The sequence below is a fragment of the Pygoscelis adeliae genome, unplaced genomic scaffold, assembly GCF_000699105.1.
Source record: "Pygoscelis adeliae isolate BGI_AS28 unplaced genomic scaffold, ASM69910v1 Scaffold38, whole genome shotgun sequence".
NCBI classification, from domain to species: Eukaryota; Metazoa; Chordata; class Aves; order Sphenisciformes; family Spheniscidae; genus Pygoscelis; species Pygoscelis adeliae.
In genome coordinates this window covers 17,235,846-17,251,812 of record NW_008825614.1, presented here as the reverse complement: position 1 = coordinate 17,251,812, position 15,967 = coordinate 17,235,846, and the positions used below count along the sequence as shown (strand labels likewise).

The 15,967-nt window shown below is 37.4% G+C and overlaps 1 protein-coding gene across 1 annotated transcript in view; it reads left to right on the top strand.

The window, feature by feature from the left end:
- Window positions 1-7,673: 7,673 nt before the first annotated feature.
- The window catches only part of SLC41A2 (solute carrier family 41 (magnesium transporter), member 2), a 49,286-nt gene continuing 40,992 nt past the window's right edge, over window positions 7,674-15,967 (top strand). The window contains exons 1-2 of the mRNA XM_009332961.1: window positions 7,674-8,228; window positions 11,471-11,578. Of these exons, the coding sequence (XP_009331236.1) occupies window positions 7,674-8,228; window positions 11,471-11,578 (663 nt within the window). The remainder of the gene's footprint in view (window positions 8,229-11,470; window positions 11,579-15,967) is intronic.

Genomic DNA, 15,967 nt, shown 5'->3' with positions numbered 1-15,967 from the left:
GAAGGGCGTAAGGCCGCCCGCGGCCCGGTACCCTGCACTCCTCTAACCCCCGCAGCTCTTTGCGTCCTGTGCCCCTAATTACGCACTGCTCCAGGTAGCTTGGACAATGAGCCTTTGCTCTGGTTCCTCCATGCGTGCACAAGATCTGCTCAACATTTCAGGTGGCCCTCATTCCCTGGCGCTCTATACATCCCTATGTGCTTGCATTCCTGTTCCCACCTTTGCACCTATAAAAATATGCCAGAATCTGCCACCGCAGATGCAGTTGCTAGACAAGCGTGGAACCTGTACCTGAACAGCATGCATACAGATTTCAACGATCATCTTTTTTTGTTTACAAGCATTGTAATTAACATGTGGTGGTACATTTACGCTCTTTCCATACTTTTCTGCCAAAACATAGGAGCTTTTTGTGATTTACTCTACTTTACTTTCTACTCTGTCATTAATTTTCAATTAAGTTCAAGTGGTAGCTCTGTGTCTTTAATTTAAGTGAATATTATAATTCCACACCCCCCGGCCCTGCTGTCTGGGATGCAGTTGTGTCTCTTCTTCACTCACATTTGATCCTAGATTATAGACCACACTACATTAGCCAGGCTTTGATAAATGGAACATATAAAATTAAATAATTGTTTAGTCTTAGTGTCAGGAGCGAAACATAAATACCTGAAAAAAGTCTGCTCATATATCTTTTCTAGGTAGAGTCCTAGCAGGCTTTAGTAGACATCCTGAGTTATCCTCGCTTTACCTGTTCAGTAATGCTGGTAAAAAGATGAGAGCAGGTGGGAAGACCTGTTTTGGCAGCATTCCCTACATATACATAAAGAGATTGTGAAACTAGAACCATAAATACTACAGTATGACTGGTAGACACTTCAGAAGGAAAAATAAGTGTATCATTTTCTTTCCAAATACCTTAGGACATTGTCCACAAAAAACAGTGTGAAGTCTGTATCCTAGTGCCTGAGTTAATAAGCAATTCATCCCTCTTATGGTGATGGCAGTAGAAACCTGTAAGCGGGATCCCAAATAGTGCAGTTAGGAATCATCCTGGTAAGTACCTGTTGGTTACTTAATCTATAGGACTGCATTATCTCTTATATTTCAAACTTTCCCACCTGCTTTTGATGGGCTGGATGTGATTTGCCTGGTATGTTTCGTGCTGGCATTCCATTTGGGTGATTTTACAACCTGACCACATTTCACAGCCTTGCTACCTTGTTTTGGTCTCCTCTAATTGAGTTGCCTTAAAAGTGCAAAGGCAAACCAGATCTTTTTCCGACAGCTGCTTTTCTCTTCCTTGGGGCCAAAATCAAAAGCTGCAGTGTTCAGGAAGTGGAATACAGCAGTCTCAAACTTGTCTGAAAACAGAGCCTGAGGCTGGCAGCTCTTTCAGTGTCTTATATTCGAGAAGGCATCTGGAGGTTCTTTAATCTGTTTTTTCCTCTCGGTATTTTTTCTTTTGTTTCTTTTGCTATTGATTTAACCTACAACTGCCATACAATAAACACTGTGTTAACCAGTTTACTGCATAGTATTTAAGAAATGATATGTAATGCCCATATATGTGCTTTGTATGCAACATTTGTTAATTTTCAGCATGTTTTCCAGTCTTTAATACCAAACGTTAAATATCTGGTATAAATAATTGTAGCCCAGTGCACCACCTTGGATTCCAGATTCTACAAAATGCTTAATGATAAACAAACAGTCTGTTTGTTTACTCTCCATACATGCTGAGGTGATATGATGTAACTTTCACTTTCTGCTGATATGTTCACTAGGATACAATGGTGTAAATGAGTAGCCACAGCTGTGACAAGGATGTCGGTGCTATACTGGGAACTTCTATGTATGCAGGACACAATAGTGGAGAAGAGGCTGTGCAGATCCCTGTATCACCTGTGTAAATGTTATTCTGAACTTTAAAAAGTCCCCAAAAACCTCACATTTCAAACTTCACAGAGTCTCAGAATTGTTGAGGTTGGAAGGGATCTCTGGAAATGGTCTAGTCAACCACCTCTGCTCAGTGTAGGGTCAAGTAGAGCAGGTTGCTTAGGGACGTGTCCAGTTTGGTTTCAAATATCACCAAGGGTGGAAAGTCCATAACCTGTTTTTCTTCAGGTTTTCTTCATAACAAAGCTTTTTCTTGTTTGAATAGAATTTCCTGTGTTTCAATTTGTGCCCACTACCTCTCATCCTTTCACTGAAAAGAAACTGGCTTCATCTTTGAAGCCAGAAAAGAGTCCAGCTTCATCTTTGCTTATTATGGCAAAATATTAAAGCTCAGTATTTCATTAATGTTTCATATTACTTTCCTGAATATCCCTTTCTGAGGCTCGTTCCTGTACTGAGGGTTGTTTCTCAGGCAGGCATGTTTAAGCTATTGTGTTTTATTGTAGACTACTTAGAAGTGCAATGTAGAGATTAATCTTGCTTTCTTTAGAAGATTACCTGTAAAAAATGTTTGCAGCTTTAATGAAAAATGTGTTTTGATTATGGTGTGATTAGATTTCAATCCTGTGAAAGCCCTCAGTATTATTTAGGTAAGTGTCATCTTTTGGTTTTGTTAGCTAAACTCTGAAAGAAGCTAATTTTCCTGGACTTAGACTTTGATAAATACTTGATTTAGCCTGTCATAATGTTGACTCTACAAAAGTTTCATACTCAATGATTCACCACTCTTCCCCCTTGCCCTTTTTTTGAAGGTACTTAAAAAAGCATGGTGATGTAATTACTAATTGTTTTCATGCTTTAAATAAATTATCAGCAGTCTAATCACTAAATGATCAAATTTAGCTGTAGAATCCAGTCCCTTAATCCTGCTAGTGCTAGATGTTCTTTAAACCTTAGGAAAGTATGGAAGAAGCATCTCCTTCCCGTGCTTTTGAGAACCGAATCTTGAGTGTGTCTGAAGCAGTGTTGGCAATTCGTTTGGGTAATAATGAAGAACGTTCTTGCTGCCCCTTCCTGAACAGTTACATTTTCCTTGTCATCTTCATCTTCCTCAGATGAATCAAGACCAATCAAGCCAATCAAAGGTGAAGGATGGAAAAATGTGATAATGATCAGGTGTTCAGTTTCGTAGCTGAAGTATCTGAGATTCTTCTAAAGCAGCTATCCATTTCCAAAAGTCAGCATATCTTCCAGCTCATGGTCCTGTCTATTTTCCACATCATCTGCTTCTGCCTGGCCATTTTCCACATCGTATATACTGTCTCTGTGTGTTTTTTTAAATTGCTATATGCATCAATTGTATTAATTCTTACGGGGAAAATTGGTTTGCTATCTGCTGGATTTTTAAGCGTCTCACTTTTCAGGAACATGTCTTCAGCAAACAGCAGGGTATGGCTGTGTTTCCTATTTGTGTATGTGTGCAGGACTATTTGTTTATGCTTGTGCATGTTTGCAGGACTGAGAAAGAGAGGTGAATAATACACAGTAATTGTTATGTGTTATAAAATGTATGAAGGAAAAGAAGAAACTATTAAAAGTAGGTACTTAGGAAACAATAAAGAAGTGGAAATTATTATATTCGTAGTCTGGGCATAGCTCATTATTTTGCTTGTAGGGACAAAGACAAAGTGTCCTTTCATTTCATATATAACATTCCAGGTAGGATAAATTTGAGGCTGCTTCCTGGCTTCTCAAAGGATCTTTGTCTCTCTCGTACTTTTTTTTAGTACTTCACCTTTCTCTGTAACCTCCTGATTATATGGCAAGAAACCAGATTCACTTATCTCCTCTTCCTACAGAAAACAGGGATGGGATTTTTGAGATTTTAATCTCCTTTTCCTCATATGAGTTACTCGAGTAGAGCTTGCTTCTTTAGCTGGCTATATCTTTTCTAGACAACACAATAAAATTGGCATTGTTCTTGTCAATGATAAAGCTTCTTAGGGAGTTCTTGTCCCTGAGATCATACTGTTCCTTAGAAGGTCTGCTGCATTTTATAGGTACAAAAAAAACCCCTAAAAGTACAGCAATATTAGTATCTCATAACTCAGGATAAAATTATTGCATCAGATGACATTTGGAAAATTATCTTTGTTGGAACAGGTTTTTAGAAATGAATAGTTACATTCAGAAGGCTTCATAGTTATCTCCTCTCTGTATGCTCAGAGGAAGTAATTACTCTTCACTGTATAGTATATTTTTCAGTTTGTCTTCTTACATTCTCATTTTTCAGCATTTATCATTAGCTCACTTTTTGTCATTCCAAGTCTTTTTGGTAGGAAAACATAAATGACTGTCATCCAAACTGCTTTGTACTGTATTTCAACTCTTAGCTGTCCATGCCAACCTCTTCCTCCCTTTGTAACTTGCTAGTTGACCAAATTATTTTTCTGTTCCTCTTTTTTTTCTTTTAAGTGCCATTTCTATTTGTTAACACTTTTTCCTATTAAATGAAACCACAATCTTCCCAAAGGATTTGTTTCTTAAAAAAAAAAAGATAGTAACAACTTAAAAGGAAAAAATTCCATATGTTAGAAAAATATGGATAATTAACCCAAATATTTTTGGTCAGAGTTCCAGACCAATGAATAATTTCCGTGAGCCACTGGTCTAGCACTCTGGTGATGTGACTGTTGGACATGTTGGAGAAACCACAATGAGAGCCAGACTCTGCCTTATTAAAGCTATTGGGAAATTTTCTCAAATGTGTTTTGCCGTGAGTGAAATAAAATTCTTCGTTTGTTACTCCTCCACCTCTCCTCAAAAAAAATACCACCACCCCCAAAAAAACCCAGAGAGGTTGCTATGGGTCTAAGTACATGTCTTTCATCACAGACACTTTTACATCTTAATTCTACATCCCATTCTTGAATTCTATCATAAAGTTTCTCTAATATAGATGTTTCTTGTGACCAACTGAAACTCAGCCGGCTAAAGTGATCCAAAGCTTTTCCCTCTGCAAGCTTCATAAGTAGTGTGCCACTTCTCATCGTCATAAATCAGTTGGTAACCTTCAGCACCTTAAGCTATACCCTTCCTGAAATTTTAATTTTCCTCAGCTTCCATGAACTTCTCTTCTCTTGTATTTCTCTTAATCCTTCTATAAAGCTCTTTGCTGTTGTCAGCTGTCATGCTGTTGATAATAGTTAGTTTGCTAGTTTAATGATACGTCTGCTTCTGCTTGTCTTTTTTTAGGCACCATTTCTTTTCTTTTACTCAGATAATGCCACCTTTGGGCCAGGAAGAAACAAAATTACCTCTTCTTGTTCTGTCTTTCTGTAGCACTTAACAGAGCACCATTTTGGCCTGTGGTTAGAGCTCCTCTGGGATAGCAGCAAAAATTCTTTTGTTACTCCTAATTAAAGTGTGTGGAAACCAGAATTGAGGCCTAGGAGTTTTTATGCATTTATGCTAAAAGGTTCAACGTAGCACAATCCGCTACAGAAAGGCAAAAGATATTGCAGGAATCTTGGTTACTTAAATCCTCTGTTGGTCTTATGGGAAAAAGATTGCTTTTTCTTGCAAAACTTGCCTTCTTTCTAAATCAAGGGATAAACTCCATTGTCATTTTTTAAATATTCATTTCTTGGTCAGAGCTCCCTTGGAGAAAGCCATTGATAGAGGGAAAATCTTCATGTGGCGTCTGAGTCATCTCTTCACTCACAAAAACAAAATAAGTAATTCTGTGACCAGCAGGACTTTTGAAGCGGACTTGCTGCGGCCATATATGAGTGAATTGTCCTAACTAATGTTTGAAGATGCCTTACAGCAAGGGCACAAATTTGGATCTTTTGTAAGGCCGTTGGTTGCTGAAAGCTTTGACATTTCTACTGTCTGTCAAATCTATTTGAAATTGCTCCAGAAATATCGGATGACTTAAAAACATTGAAACGGAGCGAAGTATAGTTGATCATAAATTATATGATATATGATATGATCTTAGGAGCCTCGTTTCCTTGGGAAAAATAGATTAAAAATCCTCTAACCCTAAGCTATTCTTATTTCCTGCAGTCTGTAAAATTTTGTTTTCCCAGCTTTGCATAGATACAGTGTCTTGAGCTTGTGGAATTGTGTTATCCCACAGCATGCTCGTGTGGGCTGCCTGACCTTTATTTTTTTGTCTATGCCAATCATTTACCTGTATTCATGGAGTCTAGTAATAAATACCAAAGTCAACAAAGCTTCAAGTCAAATGAAAACTGTTGTTCTTTTAGTAAATTACTGTAACTATTATCACAACATGAAAACTGAAGAAGAGGATGGTAAAGTGTCTTCTGATGGAGGAAATGTCAAATGACTTGAGGCTGCCAACATATAATTGTTTAATTTTCTACCATAATGGACATTTCAAAGTAGAAATAAATGCACATTAAATCACATTAAACGTAAAAGATATATTATATTTGCATGATTTGCGGAAAGCAAAACAAACTGACCACATCAAGTCTTAATATTGATCAAATAATTACATTTTAGTGGTAACTAGACATCAGAATAACCTGTCTTTCAGGAAATATCTGCAACCTACACCTCATGCAAAATTAAATTAAAATCAGATTTTTAATACCTTTATTTTAATTATCTTAACTCCTAACATTTTTTCTAATTTTAATTAAATTTTAATATGCCACATTTATGAATATAGTACTGCAGGTTTATTTTAAAATTAGACTAATTTAAACTATTTTAGACTAATTGGTCTGAATTCCATTACTGTCTCCTTTCCTTGATATTGTAGTATTTTATGAAAAAATGTCCAGTTTTATTATGTATATGGTAGCTCTTTATATTTAACGTAATTTGTATGCTTGCTTCAGAGAAAATTCAATTACTATGATTTTAAATTAGCATGCTTTTGAATTGTACATATCAATATCGGTTTGTCATCTTTTTATGGGCATGGAGGGCAGCGACTGTTAACACCCAGGCCTCTGCCACCCAGAATATTGCTTTGGGCTTACCACCTCTGATAGTGTTTTGAAAGTTAGAGGGTTTTTTTCCTTATTTTTTCCATGCTCCTTGCCATTAGCATTGAGTGGGAGCAACAGCAGTGGCCCCGCAGTGCATCATGTGGGTTCCATTTGTCCATACCCTTGCACCTTGCAGAAATACGTTTCTCTGGGGACCTACTGCTTTCAAGGCCGCTGGAAGTCTAGGGCTACACACAGTATCTGCCTGAAGACTTTGGCTTCCTGGGCTTCCAAAGCCTGAAGACTTTGGCTTCTTGGGCTTTAAACAGGCAAAAGCTAGGCCCTTACCAATTCACTTACAGTCCACATTACTGTCTCTTTCTTTCACTGGAAAGTAAGAGAGTTCCACTGGTTTGTGGAACTTCCTCACCCACCAACTTTCCCTTTTTCCCTTCAGATTTCTTTCAACTTAGGCAGTTGAATGTTGGAGGAGATTGGCATTTCTACAATACTTGCTTTGGAAAGATACTGGGTGATCTGAAAATTTAAACCGGTATCTTGTGTCTTCTGTAGAGTTAAAATATTTTAAAGCTTGAATATATACTTTTTACTTTTTTGCAGATCCAGTCTTGCTTATGGAATTGTTGAAGATCTGAGATCAATGAAAGAACATTTTTGCATGCAAAGAACGATCATTTTGGTTTACCTGTTTTAAAATCAAGTGTGGCACTTGACTCATCTACAAGATTTCTTCACTGACATCTGAAGAACAAAGTGCTTTTCAACCTGTACTTCTGTAGCACTATGACTAACTGTAAAGGCAGATCTACCACCTCCAAAACAAATAGCAAAGTTCATGACAGAGAAGGTTTTGTAAACTGGACCATAAATCTTAATACAATTCAGTCTGATAAATTTTTGAGACTGCTTTTGAGTATGGTTCCTGTTGTTTACCAAATAAACCAGGATGAAAGACACAAAAAAGTGAATGGTGTCTGGCAAGATGGATTACAACAGGCAGGCCACAATTTTAGTGTTAGGTCTGAACAACACACAGAATACCATCACTTCTCAGAACCAAGTTTTCATGGTAGTAATGGACACAGCCCATCTAGCTGTAGCCCTAAATATGATGATTTTACCAGTTATAATTACTGTGATGGAATGGACACTTCAGAAACAGATGCCATGTTGCAGGAAGACAACCTATCTAGTGACAGTAATGAAGATATCATTGTGGAAAGGAGTAGAAAACAACCCAAAGAATCTAGTAGTATTATGGCGTTACAGATACTCGTACCTTTTTTGTTAGCAGGATTTGGAACAGTTTCTGCTGGCATGGTTTTGGATATTGTACAGGTTGGTATTTGCTTTGGAAGATTTTTTTTTTAACAGGTGGTCTGTGGGGTTTATAATTCTAATGCGTGATATTGTAGATGTTTACAATATTGGGGAGTAATTAGGTCTGTGTATGGTTCTGCTACTATGAACTCCTTTTCCCCAAACCTCATCTTAAACAGTTCCAATGTTTACTTGGGAGTCATTCGAGTCTTGGTAAGTGCTGGTGAATAAACCTGTTACCTTCTGCTTTAACTAAGGATAGAAATGTAGTAATGATGAAAAATTCTGTTGACATTAGTAAACATATACATAGTCAAATGGAAGTTGTAATTAACTGTGAAGCCGCAATACATAGGAGTTTAAAAAGATTAGAAGAATTTACTGCATTATCTCATCTCCTTGTGTGCTTTGAGTCTATGCAATTTCTGAAATACTGTGTAGATTTGGTCCGTGATAATGCATATGGTATATGAAAATGTGCATTACATTCATATGTTATATGAAATTCATATGAAGTGATTGAGAGCTTTTTTGAATATTCAGGTGTATGTAAGTGACTTTTTTATATAACATTAGGCATACTGAACACTCAGAATTACAAACATGAGTGGTGTGAACAGGGCTGCGAAGTCATGTCCACCTTGAAATATAATTGTAGTAGGGCCAGAGAAGCCAGATTATCTTGATTTGTGATTGCAGATTTAACTGATGATAGTTATTCAGGGTTAAGATAAAATAGAATTTTCTCTGAATTTTAAGATTTAAGTTTAATAATATTTTTAAAACCTGTTTTGGAGTATTATATCACTAAGACCCTACTGATATGGAACATTTTTAGGACTGGTTTCTAGCTTAACACAGTTGTAGATGTCAGCAGCAGTTCAGTGGAGTTAAAAGTAACAGTTGCCTATGAAATAATTCTTTGTGCAGTAATATTTGAAGAAAATTCTGGAGAAAGTAACAGTTAAGAAAGGTTTATTGGACTAGCCTATTTTCTTGCTTTGTCTTTGTATTTTGACGGCTATACTTACTTTTATTTCCTACCTAATTTCTGTTTTTTAAAAACCAGAAATTTCTTATAAATACAAACCTCATGGATTCTCTCTTTCTGTATGAGCAGATTCACAAAAAATTATTCAAAAAATGTTAAATAAACACAGTATTCAAACTGAAAGACAGTAGAGAAGTTAATCATTTTTCTTTCATTTTGTTTTGTTTCATTCAACTTCAGGGTTTTCTTTAGCTATACGTAAAGAGTTTACAAAGTTAGTTTAAAGAGGAGTAAAGAGGGGAGCATCTTTTTCACTCAAAATCTTGATAGAGTAAAGGAAGCTTGGAGTTCAATCAATTGCAATGAAAAGACACTTTTATACATCGAGAAAAAGGAAAATAAAAATTGACGTGCTGTCCTGGTTTCAGCTGGGATTGAGTTAATTTTCTTAGTAGCTGGTATAGCGCTGTGTTTTGGATTTAGTATGAGAATAATGTTGCTAACACAGTGACGTTTTAGTTGTTGCTAAGCAGTGCTTACACTAAATCAAGGACTTTTCAGCTTCCCATGCTCTACTGACTGAGAAGGCTGGGGGTGCAGCCAGGACAGCTGACCCAAACTGGCCAAAGGGACATTCCATACCGTGTGACGTCATGCTCAGTGCATAAACTGGGGGAAAGCTGGCCAGGGGGGACGCTGCTCGGGGACTGGCTGGGCATTGGTTGGCATGTGGTGAGCAATTGCATCGTGCATCACTTGCTTTGTATATTCTTTTGTTGTTATTATTATTATTATTATTATTATTACTATTTTATTTTATTTCCATTATTAAACTGTTCTTATCTCAACCTATGAGTTTTCTTACTTTTACTCTTCCAATTCTCTCCCCCATCTCACTGGGGGGCAGTGAGCCATCGGCTGTGTGGTGCTCAGTTGCTGGCTGGGGTTAAACCACGACACATGCAAACTTTACTGCTTCCTTGCACTGTTTTACATCAATCTTGTGCTTTGTTCATTTACATCTTACCGATTTATTCTTCGTACAGATGCTTTGTTTGTATTCTGTTAATATACAATTTACTTCATGATACAGCATAATGATGAGCCAAAAGAGGCAATTGTGCCTACTGCCACTACTGGCTTCCAGCCCAATGTTTCACCTTGCCTTCCTTCCCTTAAGGGAATGTAAGTATTTGTGTAGCTGGTTTTTGAGCTGGATTGAGATATATCTTGATTTTTCCTTCTGTGTTACTTTTAATCTTCATTTGTTTCCCAGTCCAGCTCACCATGTGTGAGAGAGATGTGACACAAAGGCAAAAATAAATAGCTAGTGTCAGTACTACCTTTTTTCACCTTAAACTAAGCATTAAACTGTGATGTCAGCAGGATATTGAAATGTGACAGGTCATGTTTTGAAAATGAAAATTTGAAGACAACAAAGCATTCTAAGCTTGTTTTTTTACAAACCATTTCATGGCTATTCTTTCCCAGTAGTAAATGCATATGTAACTTCACATATAGGAAATTCTCAGATCTTGTTTACATTTGAGAGTGGAATAATTTTTAAAATTAAATTAATAATTTAAATCATTGCAAATCCCTGAATACAAAGACAATTTACAGTTTTGTTAGTTTAGTTAAAGTTGATGATTACAAATTAAATGCATGGATTGACAGACATATACAGTAGCACAGCATTTCTGTGCTGAGAACTCAGCACACACAAAAGATTATGGGAGAGTTTGTCTTTGCTTTATAAAATCTGGGTTTTGGAGAACTGTACTCTTCTAAATTTCACACTTAGAAGTAAAAGAATTAAGAGAAGATTTTTCACTTACAGGCTCCGTCCATTTGACAACTAATTCCTTGCTGTTTTTATGTGAGGTTTCTACATAGCTGGAAGGGAAAAGATGAAAATATTATTGTAAATTAAGAGCAGAATTCAAGAGCGGTCATAGCACCTGGTACTATTTTAAAGTCATGGAAAAAAACCCTTCAAATGAAGGACATCTTTTTTTAACTAGGTTTGTTTTAAGGCCAAGTTTTGTATCTCTTACTTTTGGTATTCTCATCTTTGAAGTAGTAATATGCAGTCATAAATCTATTTTATCTACATAGATAACAGTTCTGGCTTTAGACTTTTAGGTCTAGTATAAAAAAATACTGATTTTTTTAGAGGCTTAAGTTATGAGTCCAGAATTTTTTGAATACTTTGCAGATGGTCTAAAGAGAATTTTTCAATTGAAGTTTTCCCTTATCCTTTAAATAGCACTGGGATGTGTTCAAGAATGTTACTGAAGTTTTTATCTTGGTTCCTGCACTTCTTGGTCTCAAAGGAAATTTGGAAATGACCTTGGCATCCCGGCTGTCAACTGCTGTGAGTAACTTTCTTTTCCCCTTCCCTCTCCAGATACATGTTGGAAATATTTCAAAAGTAACACAAATCTTTGGAACACAAGTGTTTTATGTTTATGGCTTAATCTGGCTGTTATGGGGGCTCTTTAAATCTGTTATTAAATTGGAAAAGTTAAAAAGGCGACCCTCTTCTAATCTCCACACATCAAAATTTTACTTCTTTGGTCTCTTCTGCGTCATCATTCAGAACAGATAAAGTAGATTTTTGAGATTTACATGTGTATTCTGTAAGGTTGACAGATCGCTTTGGCCTTGATGGGGTTTGAACAGGGTAACAAAACGTGTACATTTTGAACACATTTTTCTAAAGACCATTTGTGTGGCACCAAAATGAAGCATTGCTCCCATTGCTACTCCAGACCTTTGTTGATCAAACTGTAAGAAACTCTTTTGTAGCTTTCTGGCTAAATAATTTTATTCCTTTTTTTTTCTTGTGGTGCGTTTTTTTGGGTGTGCTTATTTTTTTGTGTGCAACACTGTAACATAGCATAACTAGGTTTTCTTTATGTCTTCTTTCTTATGTATTTGTCACAGTTCTTTTCTACATCTCAGGAGATGTTCCATCCCTTTATTTTTTAGCCTGAGCAAGCCAGGTTACCTTACCATATATCTTTGCTCTGTGTGTGGATAACTATCATTAACAGAATGTTCTAATAACGTGGCTAAACTATTTCTGGTACCTGAACTGGGTATCTCTGTATGACACTGCCTTATGCTGTGTTTCTCCTTTGTAAGATAATTTTTCTGTTCTCCAGCAAGGCCCCCTCTTTCTGCCTGTTCCTGCATGAATGAATCTTTCAGAAAATGTTTCGTCAAAGGTTCATATAACTCCAGATGAGACTTCACTATGGCTTTGTAGACTAGCACTTCCTTATTTCTCTTGAAAACTGCTCTTGAAACTTTCTAAGTTTATATGTGCTTATTTTCCTAGCTGTGTCGTATTTAGACCTTACAGTCACTTTGTGATCAATTACTGTGTCCTAGTATTTCTCCTTTTGTGTTATTTCCAGCTGTCACTCCCATCTTCTGGCAGAAATATTATTAGTCCGTAAGTGCATGACCTTGCATTTCTACTTTTGAATTTAATCTGTTTTCGTTGCTGTAATCCTCAAGGTCATCCAGTTTTTGTATGATATTACAATGCTTTATATTGGCAAGGTCTCCCAGCTTTGTCATTAATAAATTTCATTGCCACATTATATTGAGTCATTGCCCAAATGCACACCATGATGGACATAGCCTTAGCAGTCCTATGAAGGTTTGCTTGTGTCATGCCCATTATAGAAATGGATTACTTTTGCCCCATATCCATTCGTTCATACATAAGAATTGACGTGTTTTGTTGTATCTTTGTCAATGGCAGCTTTAGCTATTCAGTCATGTTTTCTGGTTGATTTTAATGTTCTTACTTTTCTGAGTATTCTTACTGTTTCTTAACAATATTTTGTGTTTAAACCTTACTGCCTTTACTGTCAGCATGAATACTTTTGTCTTTTACCTTACTTTTTTTTGTGTTGACCTGTTTCTTAATTTGTTCCTGACTGGTACAGTTCATGGCCTGAGGATTTAAAGTGCGCGTATTGCATAGTGAAAAATACACTAAGTCCAAGATCTACCAGTGCCTTACTGAAGGCTTAAAAAAAGAGGGTCAGAATCAGCTCTGCCACTTCTGCTTCAGTTAATGGGATCTTTAATTCTTCGTCTCAACTGATCTTATGACCTTTGCCAGATCACGGCTCCAGAACTGCTTCTCTGGTCCAATCAATGGCTGATTTCCCCATCCTCACCAATTCCATCTCATTTGTGAACCTCGCAGCTCTCAGGGGACATTTGGAAAAGGGTCACGCAGACCCTTTTTCTGCACTGGGAATCCTGACCTCAGTTCATATTATCCATCAGCTGTTACAAAAGTCAAGGACTTGATCCCCCTCTCACACACACAGATAAAGGATACTGGAGTTTCCACAACACTGGCTGCATGTTCGGTGGTTAACTAAAGTTGGCATCATGAGGTTCAGGCCACTGCCCTCAGCCCAAAGTGGCATTCTTAAGAGTATCCCGGTAACTGTGTGCTACTAACATGATCTGTAGATGTCTTGAACGTGATTTTTCAGAGCCAGTTTGGCCATTTGAAGTCCAAGCTCCTACCAAGACTCAAACAGCCCATTCTGAGAGGGCTTAGTTTGAGGAGTGTTACCAGTGCCACTTACCACTGTCATTAAGTCTCACCAAGACATAAATCAGCTAATGCTTCAGAGGTTTTTACTCAAGCATGCCATGAATGCCATGTGTGCCTGTCTTGGCCAAATCAGGTTAGCCAGCTCTGTTCACGTCCTTCCACCATGAAGGTTAATTAACTGGCTAAGAAGAAGTCCGTGAAGTATACATTTCTTCAGACAGTGCTATGTGGCATGTGGGACTTCCAATTTCTTTGGCATTGCCTGATGTCACAGTCACAGCACCACTGGCACTGAGCTATTTCCCAGCTTTGCATTAACAGACTTGTTTGTTTGTTTGTTTTCTGATGCCTCTGATTTCCTTGTATGACCTGTTTTCTTCAAGAATCATGACAGACCCTGGACTAAGTTACACAGGTGATTGAAATACTTTCCGGAACTTCCTTAGTCATACTTTAATTTCATTGGACATCCTTCACGGGGAGCAGGTAGAGGCTTGTCACGGTTCGGTGAACGTTCTCTCTTTTGCCATTGGTGGCTCTAATTTGTTCTAGCTGGTGAAGAGCTCATCAGTAAATGTTGTAGAGTGTGTGTGTGTGTATGTGCACGTGCACAACACAGTGGAGGTTTAAGAGAACAATACTGTACAAAATAAGAACAATATAGATCATTCATTATCAGGATAATGCTAGCAAGATTATATTTAGTTTTTACATGTGAAAAAACAGAAAAAAATGACTTTTATCTTGCAGAGAACCTTCCATGTGTCTTTTTTCATGCTCAACAACAGTTGCAATGTGCAGAGCTCTGCCAGCTGGTGGATAGCCAGCTGCATCCCCCAGAGTGCTACTGCAAAGGCAAACAAATACACAAGAACTCAGTAATGTTTCTAATTGTTAGTTAAAAAAAAAACAAAAACAAAACAAAGAACTATGGAAACCTATTGTATGTTACATGTAACTTCCTTACAGGTGACAACTTGGGCTTAGTTGCCAGATACAAATTTAAACTCCAGGACAGTTGCCTTGATTGCTCTGCTTCCCCCAGGTTTTAAAACAGGTGCTGTGTCATATTATATCATTCCTTACCGGAGGGTCCAATCAAAAAGCTTACTACTGGACCTGTAATTTATGTGCCAGTTCTCTCAGACCTCTGTGAAAGAGGTTATTCTGACCTTTGTACTCTTCACAATGATTTCATTGACCCCCTACTCTCTTTAGCCATCCAGTCTTTGGTACTGTCATCCTCATCCTGGGTGAAAACTGAAGGAATATATTAATTCAGGGCATATCTAAACAGTTATTTGGAGGCAGTTGTATGATTAATCTTCCTTTCTCTGACCTAAATTTGCACTAGCTGGCTCCCCACCAGATACTGTCTTTACAGTAAATGCAAGACTGTGCCCTGTGAATAGCTTTACCTTTGAGGACGAAATTTCTAATGTGAGTTCAGTATTGGAGCTAGTTCATACCCTTCTTGCTCCGTTAGCTTATAATTGCATCTGAATTTGTAGACATGTCTATGCTGTTGGGGCTGTAAACTACTTATCTTTACTCCATTGTAATTATGTAGTCAGCCAAAAAGTAATGTCTTGTTAGCAAGTTTCTGTTATCCATAATACATCTGGTTTCAAGTTTTGCCTGATCACCTTCATTCACCTTGTTGCCCAAATTCCTACTTTAGCTGGTTGTTACTGGTCACTCACAATTTCCCATCCACTTTAGAATCCGTCATGTCACTAAATCTGTCTCAAGACTGTGCTTTTAATCTACCTCAGGGCATAGCTTGTACTTCTCTTTGATGTTAGTGTTAATGTAAACCGTTCTCCCTCCCCCCACTGCTGTGCTGGCATAAGTGTGTGAGGTGTACTTAGGTCAACTGCCCATTCAAGCACAATATTTATATCGTGTGTTTTGTGTTCTTCAGCTTTGTTCTGTAGTTTGAGTCACTCTCATTGTCTCGGTTCACACTGTTGCCTTTTCTCCCTATTCCTTTTACTTTCTTTTAAGAGGAAGTAAAAAACCAAAAACCAACCATCCAACACCAAAACACCACTCATCCAGTCATCCCTGTAAACTTATGCAGACTCTTGTTTTGACTGTGTGTTATCAGGGTTAGGCATTAGCAATATGACTTTACAAACTTTTTGTTTAGGTCCATCTATTCCACAGTCT